This window comes from Narcine bancroftii, chromosome 10, assembly GCF_036971445.1.
Source record: "Narcine bancroftii isolate sNarBan1 chromosome 10, sNarBan1.hap1, whole genome shotgun sequence".
NCBI classification, from domain to species: domain Eukaryota; kingdom Metazoa; phylum Chordata; class Chondrichthyes; order Torpediniformes; family Narcinidae; genus Narcine; species Narcine bancroftii.
The window spans coordinates 54,228,485-54,250,037 of record NC_091478.1 but is presented as its reverse complement, the minus strand read 5'-3'; the positions used below and the strand labels follow the sequence as shown (position 1 = coordinate 54,250,037).

At 43.0% G+C, this 21,553-nt stretch overlaps 1 protein-coding gene across 1 annotated transcript in view; it reads left to right on the top strand.

The window, feature by feature from the left end:
* hydin (HYDIN axonemal central pair apparatus protein) overlaps positions 1–21,553 on the top strand; it is a 1,560,590-nt gene that overhangs the window by 303,456 nt on the left and 1,235,581 nt on the right. The window contains exon 13 of the mRNA XM_069900939.1: positions 3,748–3,815. Within this exon, the coding sequence (XP_069757040.1) occupies positions 3,748–3,815 (68 nt within the window). The remainder of the gene's footprint in view (positions 1–3,747; positions 3,816–21,553) is intronic.

The window sequence follows — 21,553 nt, the reverse complement described above, 5'->3', positions numbered from 1 at the left end:
TTAGCCTCACCAATGTCTCATACAACTTTACCATAACATCCCAAATCCAGTACTCAATACTTTGATTTATGAAGGCCAATATGCCAAAACATCTCTTTACAACCCTATCCACTTGCAATTCCACTTTCATGGAATTGTGTATCTTTATTCCCAGGTCCCTCTGTTCTATCATACTCCTCAGTGCCCTACCATTTACCGTTTATGTCCTTTCTTGGTTTGTCCTTCCAAAATGCAACACCTCAAACTTGTCTGCATTAAATTCCATTTGCCATTTTTCATCCATTTTTGCAGCTGGTCCAAATCCCTTTGGAAGCTTTGAAAATCTTCTTCGCTGTCCACTGCACCTCCAATCTTAGTGTTATCTGCAAACTTGCTGATCCAATTAATCACATTATTAACCAGATCATTGATATAGATGAGAAACAACAATGGTCCCAGCACCGATTTCTGAGGCCAGGACTCCAGTCTGAGAAGCAATCATCCACCACTACTCTTTGGCTTCTCTCATCCAGCCATTGTTGAACACAGTTTTACTACTTCACCATGCATTTTTGAACCTTGTCAAAGTCCATGTAGAAGTCATCCACAGCCATTCCTTTTCCTGATAACCTCCTCAAAAAACTCTGAGACTGGTTAAACATGGCCTACCATGAACAAAGCCATGTTGATTATCCCTAATCAGTTTCTGGCTATCCAAATAATTGTATATCCGATCTCTTAGGACACCTTCCAACAATTTACCTACGACTGAAGTCAGGCTCACTAGCCTATAATTTCCAAGGTTCCTTTTGGAGCCTTTTATAAACAATGGAACAACGTCAACTACCCTCCACTCCTGTGGCTAAGGACATTTTAAAAATTTAAAATTTAAAATTCCATTTTCTATATTAGCCTCCTTCAAGGACCGAGGGGATATCTTGTCAGACCCTGGGGATTTATCCACCCTTATTTGCTTTAAGACAGCAAGCACCTCCTCCTATTTAATCTGTCAAGGTTCCATGACCTCACTGCTTGTTTTCCTTATTTCCCATGACTCTGTGGCCATTTTCTGAGTGAATATTGATGAAAAAAAAACATTTAAGATCCCCCATCTCTTATGGCTCCATACAAAGCTGATCACTCTGATCTTCAAGGGGACCAATTTACTATACCTGTAGAAATCCTAAGGATTTTCCTTCACATTGTCTGCCACTGCAACCTGTATCTTTTTTTTTGCCTTCCTAATTTATTGAGTTTTTCCTTGCAAGTAACTCATTTGTTCCATGTTGCCTATTACCTACTATACACCTCTCTCTTCTTCCGAACCAGCAACTTATCCCAATCCATGCATTCCAGATCTTTTCTAATTTCCTCATAATTAGCCTTTCTCCAATTTAGAATCTCAACCCAAGGCCCAGACCAATCCTTCTCCATAATTAATGAGAAGCTAATGGCATTATGATCACTGGACCCAAAATTTTCTCATACACATACCATATTCTGTCACCTGTCTCATTCCCTAAAAGGAGGTCCAGTGTTGCATTCTCTTTAGTTGATATCTCTGTATACATGTATTGATTTAGAAAACTTTCCTGAAGATGTTTGACTATCCAGCCCTTTCACGGTATGGGAGATCCAGTCAATATGTGTGAATTAAAATCTCCTACTATCACGACCATATGTTTCCTGCAGCTGTCTGCTATCTCTCTACAGATGTGTTCCTCCAATTCTTATTGACAATTTTAGGCTTATAATACAACTCCATGAGTGTGGTCATACTTTTCCTGTTCCTCAGCTCCATCCATATAGCCTCAGTTGATGAAGTCTTTGGTCTGTTCTGCTTGAGCACAGCCACTCCTCTCCTTTTCATCCCCTGTTCTATCATGTAACTGGAACCTGGAATTTTGAGCTGCCAGTCCTGCCCCTCCTGCAACCAATAATAGGCACAATATTATAATTCCATGAGCCAATCCTCACTCGAAGCTCATCTGCCTTTCTTACAATACTCCTTGCATTGAAATAGATTCACTTTAGAAAATTTCCACAACCTGTTGACTTCTTATGATGCATGCAATTTTCACATCATCTTTTCCCTCCTCCACTCCACTATCTGCTCTGTCACCCTGGTTCCCATCCCTCTGCAAATCTAGTTTAAACCCACCGGAGCAGGACTAGCAAACTGTCCGTTTCCAGTTCAAATGCAAACTGTCCCATTGGAACAGGTCCCACTTTCCCTAGAAGAGAGCCCAATGATCCAGAAATCTAAAGTCCTCCCTCCTGCACCATGACTTTAACCACATGTTAAGCTGCATTATCCTCCTATTTCTAACCTCATTAGCACATGGCACAGGAAGCAATCCTGAGATCACCAACCCTAACCCTAACTTAGCGCCTAACTCACCCAACTGTCAGGTGTAAAGTTTGATGCAGTTTTTATTGTCGGAGGTTGTGGCAAATTATTCTTTGGGCTGCTGAAAATCTCCTGCAGTCTATTGATTACCATTCAGACAGACCTTCAGATTGGAAGCCAGTTACAGATCAGAAATGGGCCCTTCAGCCTATGGTGCTCATGTTCCCCATCTACACTGACCCCATTCGCCTCATCTAGATTGTTTTCTTCTGGCCCATTCAAGTGTCTGTCTAAATGCCTTCTAAATGTAGTGACTGTATCTATCAGTGATTCCAGGTCTCAACTACTGCTTGTGTAAAACAATTTACTCCTTCGATTTCTCCCTTTAAATTTCTATCCCCTCACTTTAAAGCCCCTGACCAAAAACTAGAGGCTATAGTTTTAAGGTAAGATGTAGTCGCATGCTCTGCAGTTAGAGCTCCGGAGCAATGAAGTTAGGTTATGGGTTGTGAGTTTAAAGATCTGGATGTGTCAGAGAGAAGTTCAGGGAAGGGAGTCAGGTAAGTGATCGTGACATTGTATCTTAGTTTTGAAGTCGGTGAGGATGTGAATGGGTAAGGCAAACTCAAAGGCAGGAAAGTTAAAGAAAGCATTAGGCTGGAGGAAGATAACTATGGAGACTCTGGCTGCAGACCAGGTAGAGCCAGAACCTTTAAATAATGCAAAGCAAGCCTCAACCCACTAGTTAATTTGGCTTGACTGTTTGAGGCCTGGAATTGCCAAGTGACACCAAATGACACTAAACAAACAATGTCAGTTCCTGACATTTTGGCTATCCATTGTTTAATCTAACAATGAATCAAAATTGAGATATCGGTGAGGCTAAAGGGAGGGATTAAAAAAGTTTTTTAACTGATGAATAAAATTGGAAAATATCCTGACTACTAGGCGAATGACATTTCACAGCCTTGTAAAGTACTTCTGATTGCTTACACTGCTGTATTAAAACAACCTATAGTTCTTGCAGGTCATTTTAGGAATTGTGATTACCACAGTTACTTTCTCATTTCAAATTTTTTTTTACAAGCATTTGATGCACCTTTTGAATTAATTTCCAAGAGTAATCATGCAGAGAATTTACTGTCAAATGATGTTGACTCCTATTTCAGATGGAAATTTTCTGCTGTCCTGCTGTAAATGCGGGGGGTGGGGGGGGGGGGGGGTGGGGGGAATGCCCTGATCGTTTCACTGCACTATTGATGCATTCACCTTGCATTTAGTCATTATCATTGAAACTTGCTGAGTGTAAGTTTATGACTGCCAAGAATTAATCTCTACATGACCTCTTTGCAGATGCATTGTTAATTGTTAACCCCACTGCCGCTGCATACATGCTGATAACTGCATATTCTCTGCAGGGGACGTGTCATTGGACCTACATTTAATTTCAACTTGCCTTCACTGAACTTTGGGGAGATCTCCTATGGTGAGTGCATAACAAGATAACATCCCACAATAGTGGTTAGGAAGGATGATGTAGGATAGAGGAAATATTTTGCATTAGGGGCAGAAATGATTCACAAGGAATATACGAGCATTGGGGTGCTTGAGTTACAAGGAGAGATGAGATAGGCTGGAGCTTTTCTGGAGTGAAGGAGAATTGTATAAAATCATGGGAGGCATTGATACGGTGATAGTCACAGTCTTTTTCTGAGGCTGGGGGAGTGTGGTAAACCAAGATCTGTATATTTATCTGTTGGGGCACACCCATTGGCTGTCTACCTGTGGCTCCACGCACAGACTCCTGAATAAAAGTGACAGTTCCACAGCTCCCTCCCCCGCACAGGACAGTTGACCAGCATGGGCGTTCCTCCATTCTATTGGGAATAAAAAGCTGTCAATTTTGCATAACTTCCAGTCTTTTGGACTTATTGATGGTACATCAGGGAGTCTATAAATAGAGGGCATAAGTTTATGTGACAAAGGACCTGAAGGACCTTAATAAAAGACCTGAAGGACAATGTTTTCATGTAAGAGGGTGGTGAGAAAGCGGTAGAGGTGGGTACAATTGTAAGGTTTAACAGACATTTGAACAAGTACCTGGATTGAAAAAGTTTAGAGGGTTTAGACTTCTGGACAAGTTTGGTCAACAGGCCTATTTCCTTGCTGTAAAATGGTGAGTCTGCTGGGAATCGCCACTCTTGTGACATTTTAAAATTTATACCAACTTAAATGACTGATGCCATAAATCAGACCCAAATAACCCCTTTCATAAGTGAGGAGCTGGCTGCGTGAGTTACAAGGCTAAGGTAAACAAGAAGTCCGCAGATGCTGGAACAAGGCACAAGGAAAGTGCTGGAGTAACTCAATAGACCAGTCAGCATCCATAGACCAGGCATCAATAGGCCAGGCAGCATCTGTAGAACACAATAGAACAGGGATGGAGGGTTTCCGTTCATTACTTTCCATGGATGCTGCCTGACCTGCTGAGTACTCCAGCACTTACTTTGTGCCATGCTTCAAGACAAGTTGACTTAGAGAGGATATATAAAGGAAGTATTCTGAAATGGGCACCTCTATTTTGTATTTCTCTGCAGAGGATAGAAAATTGATGTAAAATATAAAATAAAATAACATTTCCTCATGAGATATAAAATTCACTGCTCTCAGAACCTGGTGATAACTTCAGATCGGATACTATTTATTGTCATGTAATAAACATAAGCGTTATATTACACCAAGTGGCCTTTAGCCTGCCATAAGGCAGACAAAGATTCGCCATTAGCATTGCCCAGCACTTGTTACAATCAAAGAAAGTGAAACAAAAGGGAGTCTCCCCAGAGTCATTGTCTACCTGCATCCAAAATTCCCGCAGTCCCTGTTCAAGATTCCAGTTGATTGCAAATCCTCAACAATCTGAGCACAAATCCAAACCTCTGATGTGATGAGGAAGCCTTCAATTCTCAGGGCCCTTTGGGAGACCTCCTTGCCCTCAGCATCCTCTCAAATCTTGGCTTCGAAACCTGGCTTCCAGGCGCCAGTTTTCAGCAGCCCGCACAGTAGAGCAAGTCATTTAACCTCAAGTCACCAACACCCTGCAGCCTATGTGGGTTCCTCACCCACAAATTGCCAATAGCTCACAGCCTGTGTCTGTCCTTCAGTCACAGAGCCCCTCACTGGTCTACCACCATGGTCACCATCCTTGGGGTCATCTCCTCTGCTTCTCCTTCTCAATGGGGAGTGTTCTCCCTATACTGGCTTCCTACGCCAGTCTGCTGCTCCCTGGAACCTGCAATCCTTTCAAGCCGCTGCCAAACACAGTAATCTTCGGCCCACCCCACAGATTTCAAATAAAACATCGTTGGATCCCTTAACAGGCCGTTTAAAGCCTGGACAAAGCCGTCAACAGTAGGAGTAGGTGGAAGGAACCAGTAGGGGAGGGCTCCATATCCCACTCTCCCTGGGTCCACACCAGCGGCAGTGCTTCTGTTACAGCAGCTCTGGCAGCACCATTATTTTATTTTAGTCCGACGCTTTGGTAACAGTTTCTTTTTCTCAATTATTCAGTTTGTGGGCACAAATAGGAATGGTGCATTTTCAATGAAATATATTGTGACATATTATTAGACACCATTCATTTATATTCAAATTTATGGTTATTCAGTAGACACCAGCAATTAATAAAATCTATTGTATGCCAAGCTGATTGAGCATTTAGTCTTTTTTACTGTGTGTGAGCTTTGAATTGCTATTCTGCATTAGAGACCATTCTGTCATTTTTTTTTAAAGTTGAACAAATTGATGCATTGGAAAAGGAATTCTAAAATAATTTAAATTAGCTGTGGATAAGCAGGATACCATTGTTAGGAAACCTAAGCTCCATTTAAACATTTTTAAAAAAGCTTTTTCTCAATTATTCAGTTTGTGGGCACAAAAAGGAATGGAGTATTATTCTTTTTGGCTTGGCTTCGCGGACGAAGATTTATGGAGGGGGTAAAAAGTCCACGTCAGCTGCAGGCTCGTTTGTGGCTGACAAGTCCGATGCGGGACAGGCAGACACGATTGCAGCGGTTGCAGGGGAAAATTGGTTGGTTGGGGTTGGGTGTTGGGTTTTTCCTCCTTTGCCTTTTGTTAATAAAAACCTTGCAACTCTTTAATTAAGCTACTTACATCCACACAGGTCCAGTGAGAGAGAGAGAGAGAGATATATCATCTGGAAGTAATTTAAGCACAAATCATTCTGCAGATACTATTTCACTTCAGACTTCTTTACCAGAAACTTTCATGTCAGGATATTTAGATGCTGCAGCCCAGATACCTACAGTTAATGAGGTCTCTATTTCTTTGATGGTGGCCATAAACAAGCGTGATCAGCATCAGAATTTGTTGTTATGAACAAGTGTCACAAAATGCATTGTTTTGCACCAGCATTACTTTGCAAAAGAGCTGCAAAATTTGTTATCAATTACATTTCTGTAAATACCCTATTTTTAAAAAAAATAGTGCTAAAGAAGGAGAAAATGCGAGGTAGGTTCATTCCCCAAGTTCAGAAATTTGATGGCAGAGGAGAAGAGACTATTTTTATATCATTGGGGGTTAAATTTCAGGCTCCTGTACCTCCTTCCTGATGGTGGCAGTGTGAAGAGGATATTTGATGATAGAAGCTGCTTTCTTTAGATATCACCTCTTATAGATGTCCTTAATGGCATATTGGCCTTAGTAAATCAAAGTATTAAGGACAGGAGCTGAGATGTTATGGTAAATATGTATAAGGTATTGGTGAGGCCAAATTTGGAGGATTGTATACAGTTTGGGTTACCGAACTATTAGAAAAGAGATCAATAAGATTGAAAGTGTGCAGAGAACAGTTACTAGTTTGTTGCCTGGATTTCAGGACTGAGATAAAGAGAATGATTAAACAGGTTAAGACTTTATTCCCTGGACCGTAGAAGAATGCGGGAGATTTGATAGAAGTATAGAAAATTATGAGAAGTTGTTTTTTTTTCACTGAGGTTAGTTGAGGTACAAACCAGAGGCCATGAGTTAAGGGTGAAAGGGCAAAAGTTTAGGGGGAACATTAGGAGGAACTTCTTCACATAGAGAGTAGTGGGAGTGTGGAATGAGCTGCCAGCTGAAGTGGTGAATGTAGGCTCAATTTTAATATTTAAGAAAAAATTGGGCAGGTACATGGAAGGAAGAGGTATGGAGGGCTATGGACTAGGTGCAAGTCAGTGGGACTATGCAGAATAGTTTGGCACAGACTAGAAGAGCTGAAGGGCTTGTTTTATATACCATAATGTTCTATGGTTCTAACAGATTGAAGTCCAATGCCCATGATGGAGCTGGCTGAGTTCACAATTTTCTGTAGCCTCTTCGTGTACTATGCATTGATACCTCCATACCAGAGAGTGTTACAACCTATCAGAATGCTCTCCACAGTACATCTGTAGAAATTTGCTTGAGTCTTTGATGACATTCCAAATCTCCTCAAACTCCTAATGAAGAATAGCTGCTGGCGAGCCTTTTTCGTGATTACATCAACATGAAGGCCCTAGGATGGAGCTACAGAGATGTTCATACCCAGGAAATTGAAGTTATTTACCCTTTCCACTACTGACCCCTCAATGAGGACTGGTTTGTGTTCTCCTGGTTTCCCCTTCCTGAGTGTCCTTAGTTTTGCTAATGTTGGGTGCAAGGTTGTTGTTGTGACATCACTCAACTAGCTAATCTATTTCACTCCTGTGCACTTCCTCATTGCTGTCTGAGATCCTGCTAACAACTGTAGTGTAATTGGCAAATGTGTAGATTGCATTTGAATTGTGCCTGGCCACAGTCATGAATGCAGAGAGAACAGAATAGTGACCATCTGGAATGTGGGCTACGCTTGTGCTACAGTGAGTTTCCTAAGGCATGCATTGATTCTGGAACCTAATGGGTCTAAAAATTTTTAAAATATAAGAAAAATTGCTCAATTATTTGCAAGGGGTGCACAAACTTAATAATGTTTGGTGGTAAGGTTAAAAAAAATGGAGCAAATCTATTAAATGATTTGAGTCGGAAGCTCAAATAACATTGATTGAGAACTACTCTCCCCCATTAGCAGTACTGTTGTTACACAAGAAAGCCTGCGGAAGTTGGGTCACCACCACCATTTTGTCAAGGACATGGACAGGCATAAAGGCTGGCCCTGTCAGCAATGACTACTCCCCCCCTCCACCTCCCTCCCCAAAAATGAATGAAAAATATTGATGGCTGATGGGTGTGTACATTCCTTCTGTCTGGAAGCTGAGACAGATCAGGCAGTCATGGTGAGCCACATTCACAGTCAACTTCAGTAGCCAAAGTGTTGACTGTTTCATCAACTACTCAGTTTGCTATTTCATTCAATGGATACATCTTGATATGGAGTAAAGGATGAAGCTCGATGCATGAAGAAGGACGTACATTTCTGTTTAGTTTGTCAGTTTATTAGAAACACAGCATGGTAACAGGCCCTTTTGGCTCATGAGCCCGTGCCACCCAAATGACCTACAAACCCTCTACATTTTGAATGGTGGGAGGAAACCTGAGCACCCAAAGGAAACCCACACAGCTACAGGGTGAATTTACATACTCCTTACAGACAGCGTTGGATTTTAACCCCATTACTGGTGCTGTTACACCATTGCGCTAATCGCTATGCTAAACATAAAGTTCAACAAAGAAAGCAATATGGTTCTCCTGAGATGGAATAAAGTGAGTTTCCCCACTGAGAATGTACAGAGGAGGTGCTTGCTTCAAAGATTCTACCCAGATTTTGGTCATTTTAGTAAGATTGTAAAGAGGGAAGTTGATGGTTTAAGAGATGATTGACAAGGCTATAACTACATTCAGGAGAGGGGTAGTGGTTAGGGAGAAGAAATCAGGCTGAGGCAGGAGACAGTTTAACATTCTATTCAGTTTTTTGACGCTGAAACTATATTGCAAATGGTAATGTGGTCCTTTTGATGCAGACAAGATTTAATATATTATCATATTAGAGAACCTACTTCTTCTGTCCTTGTGTGTGATATTTCACTGCCTCTGGACATTGCTGCTGAAGATCGTCAGTGCCCAAACATCTAGCGCTCTCATCAGGGCCAGAATTGGGTTGTTGATTGATGGTAAAGAGATGATAATCCAAAAAACCAGGATGAGACTGAAGTTGCTTTCTATAATGTGAAGCAGAAGACAGCCAGAAATTAAACGAACTGCAGACCACACACAGTGATTATTATCGCTGGGGGTTTCAACCAGGCGAACCTCAAGTCAGTGGTACCTAAATTCCATCAGTATGTTGACTTTGGTCCAAGAGGGGCGAACATGTTGGACATTGTGTGTTCAGATGTGTATCGGGGGGAGCCCCACCCCATCTCAGGTACTCAGACCACATTTCTGTAATGCTAATCCCAGCATTCAGTCTGTTCCAGTTCAGAAGCAGGTTAAAATCTGGCCATGCACTTCATGCACTTCAACACTGCTTTGAGTGCACTAACTGGCACTTGTTCAAGGAAGCAGCAACCGATGGCGACTGCATGAATCTGGAGGAGTATACGGCATCAGTGACCAGCTACATTAGTAAGTGTACTGATGACATCTCTGTGCCCAAGACTATCAATACTCGCTCTAATTAGAAGCCATGGAGGACTGCAGAGGTGTATGTGCTGTTCAGAAACCGTGGCAATACCTTCAGAGCAGATGACAAGGTAGCCCCAGCTATTGCAAGAGCCAAACTGTCTAAGGCCATCAGGGAAGCAAAGTGTGCACATGTCCAGTGCATTCATAGTCTCTTCCTGCAACAAGGACACATGATGTGTGTAGAAGGGCATCCAAGATATCACCAACCACAAGACTACACCGTCCGTCTGGGCTGGTGGTGCCTTCCTCCCATATGCACTGAACAACTTCTACGCGCGTTTTGAAGCGAAAAACAACGTGGCAGTGAAGAAGATCACCTCTTCTCCAAATGATCAGGTGCTGTGTCTTACAGAGGTTGATTTGAGAAGAATGTTAGGCAAGAACAATCCACAGAAAGCGACTGGACTGGATAACATTCCCGGCAGAGGACTCAGGGGATGTACGGCTCAGCTGGCAGATGTTCTTACCGGCATCTTTAACATCTCCCTGAGGAACGGCGTGGTCCCAACATTGTCCCTATGACGAAGAAGTTGTCTGTGTCTTGCCTTAGTGATTATTGCCCTGTTGCACTCACGTCCATTGTCGTGAAGTGCTTTGAGAGGCTCATCATGAGGCATATCAAGCTCCTGCTGCCCCCGTCACTGGACCCCCTGCAGTTCGCATACAGATCCAACTGCTCTACGGACGATGTCATGGTCACCTCCCTCCATCTAGCCCTCACCCACCTGGAAAATAAGGGTTCGCATATTCTACTGCTTTTTATCAACTTTAGTTTGGCATTCAACACAATTATACCTCAGTAACTGATAGGAAGTTGAGTCTGCTGGGTCTAAACACCTCCCTCTGCAGTTGGATTGTTGACTTCCTATCGGGGAGACCTCAGTCAGTCTAGATCAGTAACAGCATTTCCAAGACCATCACACTGAGCATGCAGCTCCCCCCCCCCCACCACCCCCCCCCCCCCCGCCTCCCCAGGGCTGGGTGCTTAGTTCACTGCTGTTCACTCTGCTGACCCATGACTGTGCAGCTAAACACAGCTCACACCACATCATCAGGTTCGCTGACGACATGACCGTGATGTGCCTTACAGTAAGAATGAAGAGTCAGCGTACAGAGATGAGGTGCAGTTGCTAACGGGCTGATGCAGAGCCAACAATCTGTACCTGAAGGTTAACAAAACAAACAAGATGGTTGTCAACTTCAGGAAGGCCCGGGTGGACCACACTCCCCTGACCATTGATGGCTCAACCACTGAGGTCGTCAAGAGTATCAAGTTCCTCAGAGTGAATCTCACCTGGTCCCTTAACAACAGCTCCATCGCCAAGAAAGCCCAGCAGCGGCTCTGATTCCTGCAAAGGCTGAGGAAAGTCCATCTACCACTCTCCATCCTGTGTATTAAGAGCATCCTGTGCAACTGCATCACTGCCTGGTTTGGAAGCTGTACCACCTCGAACTGCAAGACCCTCCAGAGGACAGTGAAGTCAGCAGAAAAGACCATTGGGGGCTCTCTTCCTACCATGAAGGACATCTACAATGCTCAATGCAGGTGAAAGGGAATAAACATTGTGAAGCACTCCAAACACCCCTCGTGTAAACTATTCTCCCTGCTGCCATCTGGTAGGAGGAATCATAGCACCCATGGCCTTGTGTCCAGATTGGGCAACAGTGTTTTTCGCCCAAGCCATCAGACTCCTGAATTCCCAGAACATGTGGATAGTGTACCGTGGACATTTACTGTATACATCTTAATATTTTAATGTGTTTAACGTATTTTACCTGGTATTTATGTAAATATGCTCCATGGTCCTGGAGAAATGCTATCTCGTCTTTACCATGCGAGGGTGGTATGAATGACTTGGAGTTGTCTATTTAAAACAAAAAGGAGAATTTACGCTCACTGACAATTTCACTTTTGAGCTGAGATAGTGAGAGACACCAGTGGGCTTAAAATAGAAGATACCCTTGCATTCATTATTGCCTAATAGTTGACATGATAACACTCTTTTCTTTGTTTCTTGGATTATTTAATTGAGCAGACTTCCCTTTGACTTTCTGCTCCTCACCTTCTGCAAAGAGAAAAACATCCTTACTATCTGGGCTCCCAGAATTCTTTCACCTCCAAGTCCTGCCTCAGCTTCCTCTGCTGCAAGGAAAGCAGATTGAGCTTCTCTAGTCCCTTGACGTAGTTGGAATGCTCCATTCCAGTTACATTCCTGCCATAGTGTGGTGACCAGAACTACATATGATATTCCATCTGTGGCTTAATATGTTTGTACCCAGAACTTACTTTTGTATTTTGTGCCCCAGATAATGAAGACAAACAGCCTGTGTCTCTTCTTCACTACTCCCTCCACTTGTGCTTCCAAGTCAAGGACCTTTAGACGCATCCAGCATCTCTCTGTTCCTCAATACTCCCCAGCAGGGTTCTTCCATCTATGCGATATATCCTACTCTTACTCCATTACTTCAATTCCATCTGCCTGAACCCTGATCAACCTCCCAGCTGATCATTCTTAAGTGCAAGTTCAAGTTTATTATCATCCAACTGTACATATACAACCTGACAAAACAAAATTTCTCACACACACACACACACACACACACACACACACACACACACACACACACACACACACACACACACACACACACACACACACACACACACACACACACACACAAATAATAATCACATATATACCTAAAGATATACTGTAGTTTCCCCCTTATCCATGCGGGATATGTTACAAGATCTCCAGCAGTAGCCTGAAACTGCGGTTAGTACTGAACCCTATACAGAGTATGTGCCATTTAACATTCTGTGAAATTGGGCGTTATGTGAGGTGGACGTTGTGTGAACATCATATTATATACTTAGCAAAGCTATATGGGATACTGGAGTATACCTGTAAACTTTTTATTTTTAAATAGGGATCAGTATGGGGATTGACATGGGCTCATGTGCAGAGAGCAGGGCAGTGGGATCTGTGTGGGGACTAACATGAGCCTATGGGCAGAGAGCGGGGCAGTGGGATCAGTGTGGGGACTGACAGGGCTGTGGGGAGAGAGCGGGGAAGTGGGATCAGTGTGGGAACTGACATGGGGATGTGGGGAAACTGTGGGGAAGTGGGATCAGTGTGGGGCTAACTTGGGGCTGTGGGGAGAGAGTTGGTCAGTGGGATCAGTGTGGAGACTAATACAGGGGTGTGGAGAGAGAATGGGGCAGTGGGATCAGTGTGGAGACTAATACAGGGGTGTGATGAGAGAATGGAGCAGTGGGATCAGTGTGGGGAGAGAGTGGGGCAGTGGGATCAGAGTGGAGAGAGAGTGGGGCAGGGGGATCAGTGTGGGGAGAGAGTGGGGCAGGGGGATCAGTGTGGGGACTGAGATTAGATGGTGGGGAGAGAACAGGGCAGTGGAATTAGTTGGGACTGATACAAGGCTGTTGGAAGAGAGAGCGGGGCAGTTGGATCAGTTTCGTACTGTGGTTGATCGCGGGTAACCGAAACTATGAATAAGGGAAAACCACTAATTTAAAATAAATATCTAGAAATCTTTTGGAATGATTTACTCAGCTGCAGGATACTGATCATCAATCTCACAGCCAGTGGGAATAAGCTATTTCCCAGCCTGACAATCCATTTTGATGCTCCAGTTCTTCGTTCTTGATGGTAGTTGTCAAAAATACTGAGTGCTGGTTGGAGAGGATCTTTGACAATTCTTTGAGCCTAATTTAAATATCATTCCCAGTGAATGACGTCAGTGGAGGAAACTGAGACCCCCAGTGATCTTCTCAGTTCTTTTAATGATCCTCTGTATTGACTTCTAGTCTGATGCTTTGTAGCTACCCTACATAATGATGCAACCAGACAGAAAATTCTCAGTTGTGCTCCTGTAAAATGCTTTCAAGTTAGGGTCCAGTAGCCTTCCTGACTAATGAGGAGGCACTGTGGGTCCAGGACATGTGGTCCTTTAGATGCACACCAAGGACCTTTGTGGTCTTTGCTCTCTCCACAACAGAGCCATTAATGTGTAATGGAGAGTGCTTGACTTTCATCCTAAAACCATAGAATCATAATACATTACAGCACCTTCGGCCCCTCTAGTCTGTGCCTTGCTCCACTGACCTGTACCCAGTCCATATCCATCTATATGCCTCCCATCCATGTACTTTAGCATAACATTCAAACTCCTATACTTTGATTTGATTCCTCTTGAAGTCCACAATCATCTCCTTTGTCTTGTCCACGTTGTGACATGGGTTGTTGTTCTCACACCATTTTATTTGCCAACTGCAAGCCGACTCTCTGCAAGCTGACTCTTCATTGTTGCTGATAAGGCCAAATACTGTTGTATTATCTGCAAATGATAATTCTATTTGAATTGAATCTGGCAGTGCAGTTGTGAATCAGCAGCGTGAACAGTAATGGGCAAAGCACACAGGCCTGATGTACACCAGTGCTCAGTGTGATGGGATTTGAGATCTTGCTGTCAACCTGGACTGACTGTGGTCTTTCATTTAATGTCCAAAATTGAGTTGCAGAGAGGGGTGCTAAGTTCCAGTGAGGGCAGCTTATCCACCAGCCTATAAGGTATGATCATGTTGAATTCCACCCTAATCATCTCCAATTTTTATGTTATCTCCAAAATTAGTAATCATGCCTCCTATATTCACAGCCAGTGTTAATGATCTCCAGAATGCTCTGCCTCTGATACGCAAACCACTTGCCCAGCAAGCTTCCCTAGGATTGTCTAGTGCTACCTTTCTCATAGGACTATTATAACAAATGTTCTTATTGACCAGTTAGGTTTATAGAAGCTTTATAACTCTAATCAAAAAGTCTAAACAATGAAATCTCATGGAAAGAGAGCATAAAGTCTTTTTGAAAGGCTTTACTGACTAATTGACACATGAAATTGAAGATGCTTTCACGTAACCCCCATCTCTATCTGGTTCCATTGATTCCATCTGTGCTTTACCTGTTCCCATTCTCCTATCCCTTCTGTTCTCCAACCCTGCCTGCCTCACCTCTCCTACCTTCATTTGCCCAGTATCCTGAGACTTCTTGGCTTCTCAGTTCCCTATTCCCTTTTTATGCTCCCTTCTCACAATAGTCTTGAAAAAGTGTGCTTCTCTGCATCAGTCCTTCCAGCTTCTTATTGTTGACTGGCTAGTTCATCTCTTGGATTGGTTTTCCTTTAAATGCAGCACCTTAGATGAAACCGGAATTGGATAGTTTAGAGTAATAGAGTTGTACGACATAGAAACAGGAGCTTTGACTCCACTTGCCCATGCTGACCAAACTAGCGCCATTTGTGTGCAATCACCCCATACCCTTCTAAACCTTTCCAGTTCACATACCTGCCTTATGTCTTTTTAAACATTACAATTATTCTCACTTATACCACTTCCTCTGGCAGCTTGTTCCCATCAAGTCATTTAAAAAATATTTCCCTTCTCACCTTAAATCTATGCCATCTAGATTTTGATTCCTTTACCCTGGTGGGAGGGGGAAGCTCTGACTACTTACCTAATCTACATGAGACTCTCATGATTCATATAAGAGTCCCAGCCACTTACACTCCAGGGAGAAAAGTCCAAGCCAATCCACCTTGTAATTCAAGTCCACCAGTCTCAATAACATTTACTTGAACCTGTTCTGCACCCTTTCTCATTTAATCTTTCCTAAAGCTGGGTGATCAGAGCTGCACACAGGACTCTCTGCCTTTCCATTAAATCAGAGCCTCAGCTCACATTCCTACCTGATGTCCATAACATGATTCCCCTGCAGTCCATAAATCTGTCTCAGCCTTGAATGTATTAACTGACTTAATAACTACCCATGGCTGTCTTGGTCAGTTAATCCTTAACTCTGTCTGGAATGGATAACATGGAGTGAGTGGACTCTTTCTATGCTGTAACCTTGCACAATTCTATGATCTCATCTGGGCAGCCCCAGCTCCACCAACGGAGGACAGGTCCCAAAGGAGGGAGAAGGATGCTGTGTTCTTGTGCTTGAAACCTCAATTTACCACATTGCTCTCAGCATGCTCTCAAAACCCAGCTCCAATGCCTGGTTCCCATGAGCCAATGTCCAGCAGCCTGCAGCCCGTGTAGTCCCCCAACCACAAGTCGCTCACAGCCTGTGCAGGTCCTTCAGCTGTTGAGCCCCTCGCTGGCCTGCTACTGTGGTCACTGTCCAGTGGTGTTGTGTCCCATAATATGTGCTGTGTATTATGTGTTTATGTGTGTGCACTGTGGCTGGATAAACACTGTTTCGTCCAGTTGCATATGTATAGTCAAATGATAACGAATTTGAACTTGTTGTCCTTGGAATGGGGAGGCTGAGTTAATGCTCAAAAATCATTGTTATATATGTAGAATATATAATTTTTTTGTTGCCTTGTAAATAGACCTGTTGTTAAATACTGAGTCATTCCGAACTTGGCTCTGATGAGCTTGTGCTACAGGGTCATTAATGTGGCCACGAAAATGGAAAGGTGAGATGCTAATGAATACCTCCCTTTTACTCTTCCTGCTTGCATTAGAGATATGAATGTACTGGTTGCATTTAACAATATGATCTTGTTAATCTATGCTTATAGCAGAGATTTTTTAGAAAGAAAACTACCAAGGTTGATATATACCTTGCATCAGCAAAGGCCTCCAATTGTTGGAGAGGAAGGAGGTTGCTGTCATGTGAAACTGGGATAACTTAGTCCATCTTGCAGAAACTTGTGCAACAGATTACCCTGCTTCAAAGATGTTACAAATTGAGGCATTTTCTGAAGACGGTAATGCCCCTCCAGAGCAGAGGGTTTCAATACAGGTTTGGACAAACTAAGAGCTGCAATAATAGCCTCACAGTAAAAATAATGGCTGTGTTTTTTGTATCAAAATGAAATACTCTATTTAACCAGTTTGTTGTCAGTCTGGTTCCTAGTGAAGCCTCGATTCAGGTAGCTAATCTGTGCTGAGAGCGATCCTTTTTACTGTGGGCAGCATTCAAACAGTCTTGTGGTGTTGACGTTAGTCCCTGATGTCAAGATTGCTAGGTTGCTTAACCACTGTAATTTGTTCCTATTATGCCGATGAATGTGGGGAGTTGATAAAGATATGGGGAGAATAATGTAGGATGAGTGTAAAAGATGTAATGAGTATCAGATTTGGCAAATTATAGTGAAATTTCACAAGACATTGGAAAGACAAGATTTGGAGCATCGTGTGCAGTTTTGGTCTCCTAATTTTGGGAAAGATAGTGGTTAGCACAACGTTATTACCTGGGTTTGAATTTGGAGCTGCCTGTAGGAAGTTTGTTCGTTCTCCCTATGTCTGTGTGGGTTTCCTCCAGGCCCTCTGGTTTCCTCCCACCCTTCAAAATGTATCAGGGCTATAGTTTAATTATTGTAATTGTTAAGGACCTGCTACTGTGCTGTATGTCTAATTTTTTTTTAATTGAAAGAGTGCAAAGGAGATTTACAATGTTGCTGGGACATGAGGAATAGAGTTACAGGGATAGGTTATACAGTTTAGGACTTTATTAATTGGAGCAGAGAAGAATGAGGGGAGATTTGATGGAGGTACACAAAATTATGTGGGGTATATATGTAAGCAGACTTTTTCCACTGAGATTAGGTGAGACAAGAACTGGAGGACATTGCCCTCAGCATGCTCTCAAAACCCAGCTCTAATGCCTGGTTCCCGTGAGCCAATGTCCAGCAGCCTGCAGCCCGTGTAGGTCCCCCAACCACAAGTCGCTCACAGCCTGTGCAAGTCCTTCAGCTGTTGAGCCCCTCGCTGGCCTGCTACTGTGGTCACTGTCCAGTGGTGTTGTGTCCTGTGTATTATGTGTTTATGTGTGTGCACTGTGGCTGGATAAACACTGTTTATAGATGGATGGATGGAATGTTTAAAGAGAATGGTGAGAGTGAGGAATGAGCTGCCAGCTGAAGTGGTGAATGTAGGCTCAGTTTTAACATTTAAGAAAACTTTTGAATAGGTACATGGATGGTCTGGGTATAGAGGGTAATGGTCTGGGTGCAGGTCATTGTGTCTAGGCTGGTGCAGTCTAGAATGGCTGAAGGGCCTGTTCCTGTGCTGCAGTGTTCTTTCATTCTGTGGATAGTTTGGCATTAGTGACTGATGCAGACTCAGTGGGCATGTTTGCTGTATAAGAGTGATTATGTCTCTTCATGCACTCAGATAGCTTAGTATATTGACATTTGTCTTTCTGCTGTGAGCAGGACTCTGACAGCTTAATGTATTGATGCCATACCTTTTGCTTTGTAAGGCCGGCGTTCAGACAGACGAGCAAACACCTGCCAATCTTTGTCAGACGTGAGCATCATTCAGAACTGTAGGTGTATCGTGCCAAGGTTTGCAATGTGTCTGAAATATGAACCTCTTTGAAGGAGAGTCAGATTGATGAGGTTAGAATCCATTGCCATCAATGCTGAACAGTCACTAGTTCACATGCTGATGTGCATACCAATGCCTATAAATTGGATTTCACTGATTTTTGGTACACTGAACCATGCATGTTTAGATTTCTCCATGTGAATGATGTAATTGGCGAAAAAGGTATTAAAAAATATCTTTGATGTGGTTTAGAGTCAGAAACGTGTGCCAAAGCAAGTTGAATGCAGTTTCTGATAACCTTCTGCACAGAAATCTGGGAAGATGGTTAATCCTTAAAGGTACAGCCCCCACAGCAGCAACACCCACTGCCTTGAACGAGTGAGGGATTGCAGGAGAGAACAAAATAGATATTCTCATCAGTGAACTAAATGCCAGGAGGGAGGAAGGAAGTCCCTTCCAGATGGGCTTGAAATCAGGAAATCTGCACTGATGGGCGCTAAAGGTAAAAGATGGGAGTGGGGGGGTGTTGAGGTGGGGGGGGGGATGGTGAGTGAGGGTAACTTCAGTTTACTGTTTCAGGCCTGAGAGTGCACTCAGAGCAGCTTTGTACAGGTATATCAAGGTAAGGGACAGACCACTGGAAACAGCTACAGCAGCTCACTTGTAACAGGCTTAGGGATTCATTTCTTGGGTTATTATAATCAATGTAGTGGGACAGCTCTGAGGCATTGTTGTGCCATTTATGTTCCTCCACCTGACAGTTTTGGTAATAATTGATTTTCTATTCATTGGGGACTATAATTTCTGTCTCTCCCTCTCTATATGTATCTCTCTCTCCTATCCCCCCTCAATTTCTTTTCTCTCTCTCCCTTTGCCCCATCTCTCTCCATCCTCCCTCCCTCCTTTTGCCCCATCTCGCTCTCTCCATGCTCCCTCTTTATTTCTCCCTTTCCCTTTTTCTCTGTTTACCCTTTTCTTTTCCTCTGACCTCCCTTTCTCTCGCTTCACTCTCTTGCTCACTTCCTGCTTTTTGCTTCCTCTGAATGCTGCGTGCCATGCTAAGTTTAATCCACCACATTTGTGTACTTCACATATAAAGGGGGTCTTCATGAAAGACTGGTTCTTGATGGAATGTAATTATTTATGGGATATCCTTCATAAGCTAAGAGATTTCAACTGGGGAAAGGCTTGTATACCAGAGATGCAACTTAAATTCACCTTTGGGAAAATCTTGCAGTTTGGGTGACTAATTTTCCTCTCTGGCATTGACATTCTGTGAGGCCCCATCTCAGATGATGGAACCTTCTGCTGTTAGAGTTTGTTTTCTGATTTAGTCAGCTTAGAGCTAGCGTACAAGAGCAAACGTAGATAATTTTCTTCCTGCACTCTTTCGATTGTTTAAGAAATGTTTTGTGGCGTCAATGAAAGATTCCACATCCTTTGTGGGAAACAATATTTCAGTCCATTGACCAGCTGATGGCTCCCCCTGTTCTTCGTGCAACAATGACAATTTTGCAGTTCTTTCATTCAGTTCTTTCAGTTTTGACAGTCAAAACTGTCATTAAAAATAGAAAATTCTGGAAATGTGCAGGAGATCAGGCAGCACTCCTGGAGAGAGAAACAGGTTTAGTGTTTCATTGCTTTCTTTACCATTCTCAAGACGGCCATACATTACTTACACTTGTCCTGAGTAGGTTCTTGTTTTAAACCATGGTGAAGATGTTTGGGAAAATAAAGAAAATGCAAATTTGGACTTCAAAAACAAACAAACAAAAAAATACTAGAAACACTCAGAGGGTCAGGCAACATCTATGTAAGTTCAGTCAAAGGGTCTAAGATCTGATAATGGAATGGTTTCTTGTTCCATGGATGCTGTCTGACCTGCTGAGAGCTTCCAGCATTTTCTACTGTTTGTGAAAATGGTTAGTCTTGTACTTTTATCAGACTTAAACATGGTTAAAATATTAATGAAAATAATTCTACTTACGGTAAAGTTCTTGTCTGGATGTGAATATGTGCATCTTTCAGAAAGTAATTTGGAGTAAAATGCAGGAACCTTACTTTTTCTGAGTATAAGGGACTAAAAATGTATTGTGTAACAAAGATTGAATATACCAAACAATAGCTATTGAACTGAAAGCCACTGCCACAAGTGCTGAAAAAATATTTCAAATTTAAGATTCAAGATTCCTTTATTTTCATGTAATAAAGCAGGTGTAGTATTACAAAAAACAAGCTTTAGTTTGCTGTAAGGCAGACTGATTTGACATCAGCATAAAATACTGGGCACTTCTTAGGGTCAGGGAAGGAGAAGCAAAGAAGAGTCTCCACATAGTCGCTGAGTGTCCATGGATTCTCCTCCACTGTTCCTGCAACCATAGGCAACCCAGCATCCAGATCCGAACTTCCAACACGATCAGGAAGCCTTCAGTGCACTTTGCCCTCTCTTGCATCCCAGTTCTTATATCTAGTACTCCTTCAACCTTATCTTGTGCCATTCTTCAGCAGTCCACAGCCTGGTGTGAGTCCTGGGACCACAGCTAGCAACCCGCAGCCTGCGTCCATTGGTCCCTTGCCTTGAGTTGCCAATAGCCCACCTCCTGTGTATTCTTTAGCAGCAAACCTTTTCATTGGTCTACCACTGTCCCATGGGTCATCTCCTCTGCTTCTCCTTCTCAAACGGGAGGGTGGTTTTTGGGTTTTATGGTGCCCTGTGCCAGTCCTCTGCAATCCATCGAGGCTGCTGCTGAACATAGCTGCTGACATCTTGGATCCAGACCACAGTGGCAGGATTTTAAGATAAACCAGGGGCAGTGCTGTGTCTCCTCTCCTTGCTCTTCATGGGATTGCACCAGGGGCAGCACTGTCATTGAAACAATTCCAGCAGTGCTGCCATCAAGATGGAGTGGCAATGGTTTTCGGATGAGAAGAGTGATGAATTGTGGACCTGCAATTGGCAACTTGAGAAGAATTGAGGCTATCAATTGTACAAATGAGGTGCATATATTGGAGAATAGTATTTAGGGAATGAATTAGGAGACGTGATATTTGAAAAGGGGGTGGATGGTGTGAGGGAATTTGAGCAATTAGCATTAAGGGAGGGTCGAGGGTGGAATTGGGAAATTGTCAGTGATGAAGGGATTAGGAGAAGGACATTTTCAGTGGATTCAGGGAACAACAGATTGGATGGTAGGGGCAAGCTGAAGCTC